Source organism: Rhinoderma darwinii, chromosome 3 (genome assembly GCF_050947455.1).
Source record: "Rhinoderma darwinii isolate aRhiDar2 chromosome 3, aRhiDar2.hap1, whole genome shotgun sequence".
Taxonomy (NCBI): Eukaryota; Metazoa; Chordata; class Amphibia; order Anura; family Rhinodermatidae; genus Rhinoderma; species Rhinoderma darwinii.
In genome coordinates, this window is record NC_134689.1 from 398,673,833 (window position 1) to 398,678,657 (window position 4,825).

Genomic DNA, 4,825 nt, shown 5'->3' on the forward strand with positions numbered 1-4,825 from the left:
TGTGATCACGTGGGCGGTGCTGGACCCAAAAACGATGAGATGCACGGATCGGTAAGTATTTCTGCACACAGCACCCCACTGAAACACTAGTGTACAAATTGAGGGAGAAATAACAAAAAAAAATTAATTGTGGAGGTGCGCCTTTTACCGGAAATTTGGTGGCACTGTTGTTTATGTGGTGTTGTGCTGACGCTGTTCATTGATGGCACTGTTAACGGGGGCACCCTGACTGTGTTGTTAGTTTAGGCACTTAGTTATGGGGCTGTGGCATGCATTTATTTACATTGAAAAAAATTCTAGTCACTGATCCTAGATAATTAAAAAACATACGAGTGTGTGCTTTACATTACGTCCTTGTTCCAAAGGTTCATTGATTTCTGAAGTGGGATATATGTGCGTTAACCAGGATTGCCAACCTGATTCTTTTTTCAGGACGATTTATCCAAAAATCACGGACGGCCAACATTTTTTACTGACTAATTAGTATACCATAATAAATCATAAAAATAAGTCATTTCTATAGCTTTGAAAATTGATCTGAACTTATCAGCAGCATGTAATGTAACCTCTGAAATTATTATAATTACAATCCCACATCTGTACAAGTTCCTAAAAATTCCAAAAAATCACGGACACATCAATTTTTTTAAATGCAGCCAGTTTTATTACAGGTATCCAATGCCATCAACAAGCTGGAACAAAGATGTCCGTCAATGTGAAGTTAAATATTTTAGGATGTTTTTCCAGCCCAATAGCGTTGCCCAAATCTGATGAACGGATCCAGGCACAGTAGACATCCGATGGCTCTGGTGTCCCATTCCTTGTAGTGAAAGATGATCACTTTTCTATGGTGGTATTGTGGTCACCTTTTATCTTACAGTTGATGAAAGATCTCGCAGTGGTCCACCTACAACCTGATTTATTGACCACAGCGTTTCTTTAGCAGTTCACTCAGTGTGGTCATGAATTCAGTGTGCTCCAGCTTTGGTATTTCCCTCCAGACAACTGGTTCCTGGGCCACAACGTTCTCCAGATCTGCGCTCTGTGCGGTGGTTCTTGCACTTTGCTCTTTCATAGCAGCATCTGCTTTTTGGGCCTCGTTTGTTAAATCTTTTTTCGGTGCGGTGACATATGCACTCAACTCTAACTTCGGAGCAGCTGGTATCTGGGCCATATCATTTTTAATATGTTTCTTCGGTGCGGTTTTAAATGCACTCAAGGCTAGCTTCGGAGCAGCTGGTATCTGGGCCACATCGATTTTTGGATCTTTCTTTGGTGCAGTGGTAAATGCACTCAGGTCTAGCTTCGGAGCAGCCGGTATCTGGACCACATCGATTTTTGGATCTTTCTTTGGTGCAGTGGTAAATGCACTCAGGTCTAGCTTCGGAGCAGCCGGTATCTGGACCACATTGATTTTTGGATCTTTCTTTGGTGCGGTGGTAAATTCAATCAGGTCTAGCTTCGGAGCAGCTGGTATCTGAGCCACATCATTTTTAATATCTTTCTTTGGTGCGGTCATAAATGCACTCAGGTCTAGCTTCGGAGTAGCTGGTATCTGGACCACATCGTCTTTTAGCTTTTCCTTTGGTGTGGTGGTAAATGCACTCAGGTCTAGCTTCGGAGCAGCTGGTATCTGGACCACATCGATTTTTGGATCTTTCTTTGGTGTGGTGGTAAATGCACTCAGGTCTAGTTTTGGAGCAGCTGGTATCTGGGCCACATCGTCTTTTAGCTTTTCCTTTGGTGAGCTGGTATTTGCAGCTGGCTTTTCCACAACAACTTCCTTTAGCTCATCCTCCATTGGCTGTTGGTGCAATTTGTAGCTGTTTTTCTTACCACAGCATTTCTTTAGGTATTTTAGTGCAGTCATAATTGCACTCGGCTCTAGCTTCGGGGCAGCTGGTATGTGGGCCACATTGTCTTTTAGATCCTCGCTCGAAGCTGTGATTTTTACACTCGGCTCTTTCTTTGGAGCAGCCGGCTTCTCCACAACAACTTCCTTTAGCTCGCCCTCTGCTGGGTCCTGACGCACGAATTGGTGCAATTTGTATATAAAATATATCAGGGCCCCCATCACAGCGAACAGGAAGGCGTCAAATACTGCCACAGCGGTGTAACCAAGGATTTCCTCCAGGGTGGCAGCTGGCAGGGGCACGGTAGGGGTGGTCACTGTCCAGAAATGAATAATAAATAATAGTGAGACTTTACATACAGTATACCAGACGAGGACATTCTAAACATGCTGGGAATTGTAGTTTCACAACAGTTGGGCTCCATGCACACGAACCGCGGCCGCAAATCACCCGATAATCCACGGGAGAATTGCAGCCCCATTCTTTTGTATGGTCCCATGCACACGACCGTGATTTCCATAGAAAATAATGGATGCGGTCATGTGCACAGCCCTCAATTAGCGGGAGGCTTGCGGGTGACACTCAGCTGCCGGCCGACCAAAATCATGGCCGTGCACATGGCTACGGTTGTGTGCATGAGGCCTTAGATAGTCTCAAGTTGGAGACCATTTTTGCAGATCATTGACTTATACTTAGTAACAAAGCCCCCCCCATTAGAAAATTTCCATTACCTGCTGATCTTCTAGTGACCCGACCCTCTAGATCACACGGGGCGACCGTCAGCAAAATCAGTAGCAAAACTCTTACATCCATCATCATAATCTCTTTAATCAAAACCCTCAAATATCTCCAGCACATCCCCCGCATTATATAGTACTGGACAGGGTATTGCGATATCACTGGTATTGTGATGTCACCAACAGTGTATTGTGATATCACTGGTATTGTGATGTCACCAACAGTGCAGAGTTCTGATGATGTAATCTGGGCGGGGCCTGAGTGAAGGGCAGTGCATGCAGGGATAATGTGACTGCTCTCATGTTTTTAAAATGTTTTTTCTTGGTTTTATATAAATCACAATAATTATATAATTCTGCAACTTTCTAATATGTTTTTCAAAATCTCTGCTTTCTGGCAGTGAATGTGAGCATTCTTGCTTAAATTCAGAGGCTGAAAACCTGTACAGACCTAATACGTCTCAAAGCTGAGGGTTTATTACATTTGTAGTCCATTTAGACAACCCTCTATGAGGTAAATACAGCAGCAGCACAAATTTCCCTCCTGTTCTGACCGTTTATTATATTAAGTCAGTGCATGTAAATAAAGAAGGTCTGTAGCTGTGGCTCAGGTCTGTATAATACAAAATGCAGCTGCTAAAGAACCTCTTCTTAAAGAGAGAGGGAGTATTATATGTCTATCATTAGCTGGCACAGAAGAAAGAAACTTCCTGCAAAAGCCATGTGAGACAGATAGGAAAAGATAGGCAGCGACAATGTAGCGCCACTGGTCTCTTGTAACAGAACCCCCCCAAGTATAAATGCCCATTACCGGCTGTTCTTCTAGTTACCAGACCTTCTAGATCACATGGGGCGACAGTCAGCAAAATTAGCAGCAAAACTCTCACATCCATCATCATCATCATAATCATCATCTCCTTCTTCAAAACCCTCAACTGTCCCCAGCACATCCTTCACATTATGTAGGGCTGGACAGGGCATTGTGATGTCACTGGTATTGTGATGTCACTAACAGTTCTAGGTTCTGATAATGTCGTCATCTGGGTGGGGCCTGAGTGACAGACCATGTGGGTGGTACCGATGGGTTGAAAAAGCCCCAGGGCTGCCATAGCTATATGCCTAGGTCAGAAGCACGGCTTAATAGATTCTCTGTCAGTTTATCACTGACAGACAATAATGCTTTGGTGTACGGAGCAAACCACAGCATTATAATAGCGATCAGAAAATCGCATTGCGAAATCCCCTAGTGGGACAAAATAAAAAAATAATTATTTGAATAAAGTTTATTACAAAAAAGTAAAACTAAATAAAACAATTTTATTCCATGCAAAGTAATTTGGTTTTCAATAGATGGTGAAAAAAAAGGCACAGATATGGTATCGCTGCAATTGTAACTACCCGTGTAATAAAATTAACTAGTTATTTAATGTGCACGGATAACCGAAGTAAAAAAAACGTGAAAAACTATGGCAAAATTGATTTTATTTTCCATTTCCTCCTTTAATTTTTTTTTAATAAAACCTAATCAATTTATATCTTCCCTGAAAATGGTTCTATTAAATAAATGGAACTCATCCTGCAAAAAACAAGCCCACATGCAACTTAGATGATGGAAAAATAAAAAAGTTAATGGCTCTATGAATTCAGTGATGCAAAAACATTCGGCCACAATCGGCTCGGTAATGTAGGGGAGTAAACCATGCAGTAATGAAGTTGTTAAGAAAGATTTCATAGAAAAAGTCTTTTTTTTTTTTCCAGATGAATCCGAAAAATTAGATTCCACTTTTAAAGGGGAACTAAACTTCTGACAAACTTCTGACAAGTCATCGTGAGACCCCCACCAATCACTAAAACAAAATGGCAGAAGCGCCCGCGTGAGCGCTCAGCTGCTTTGTGTCTGTTCAGCTTTTTCCGGAAATCAATCTATCGGAGTACGGGCTCAATAGAAAGTCTTTGAGCCCGTTCACCGATACATTGATGTCCTGAAAAAGCCGAACAGAAAATAAGCGGCTGATCGCTCACACGAGCGCTTCTGCCATTTCGTTTTAGCGATTGGTGGGGGTCTCAGTGCTGTGACCCCCACCAATCAAAATTTCTGACATGTCATTATGACACGTCAGAAGTTTGTCAACCGTTTAGTTACCCTTTAAACAGCCAAGTGGTATTGATGCGTTTATCTTTTAAATTTGCTATTGACGAGTAAATCCCCAAGGTCGGGTGCTCTTTTGGCCACCA

General features: G+C 42.3%; 1 protein-coding gene across 2 annotated transcripts; it reads right to left on the bottom strand.

Annotated features, from left to right (window-relative positions):
• Window positions 1-641: 641 nt before the first annotated feature.
• LOC142748373 (uncharacterized) lies at window positions 642-3,505 on the bottom strand. Of its 2 annotated transcripts, none has more exons than XM_075855468.1 (2): window positions 3,402-3,505; window positions 642-2,169 (listed from the first exon to the last, which is right to left on the bottom strand). In XM_075855468.1, the coding sequence occupies exons 1-2, from the start codon at window positions 3,502-3,504 to the stop codon at window positions 920-922; spliced, it is 1,353 nt and encodes a 450-aa protein (XP_075711583.1). In that variant the 5' UTR covers window position 3,505; the 3' UTR covers window positions 642-919. The 2 variants fall into 2 exon arrangements, with proteins under 2 accessions (XP_075711583.1, XP_075711582.1); XM_075855467.1 differs by lacking the exon at window positions 3,402-3,505 and adding an exon at window positions 2,585-2,786.
• Window positions 3,506-4,825: the final 1,320 nt, after the last annotated feature.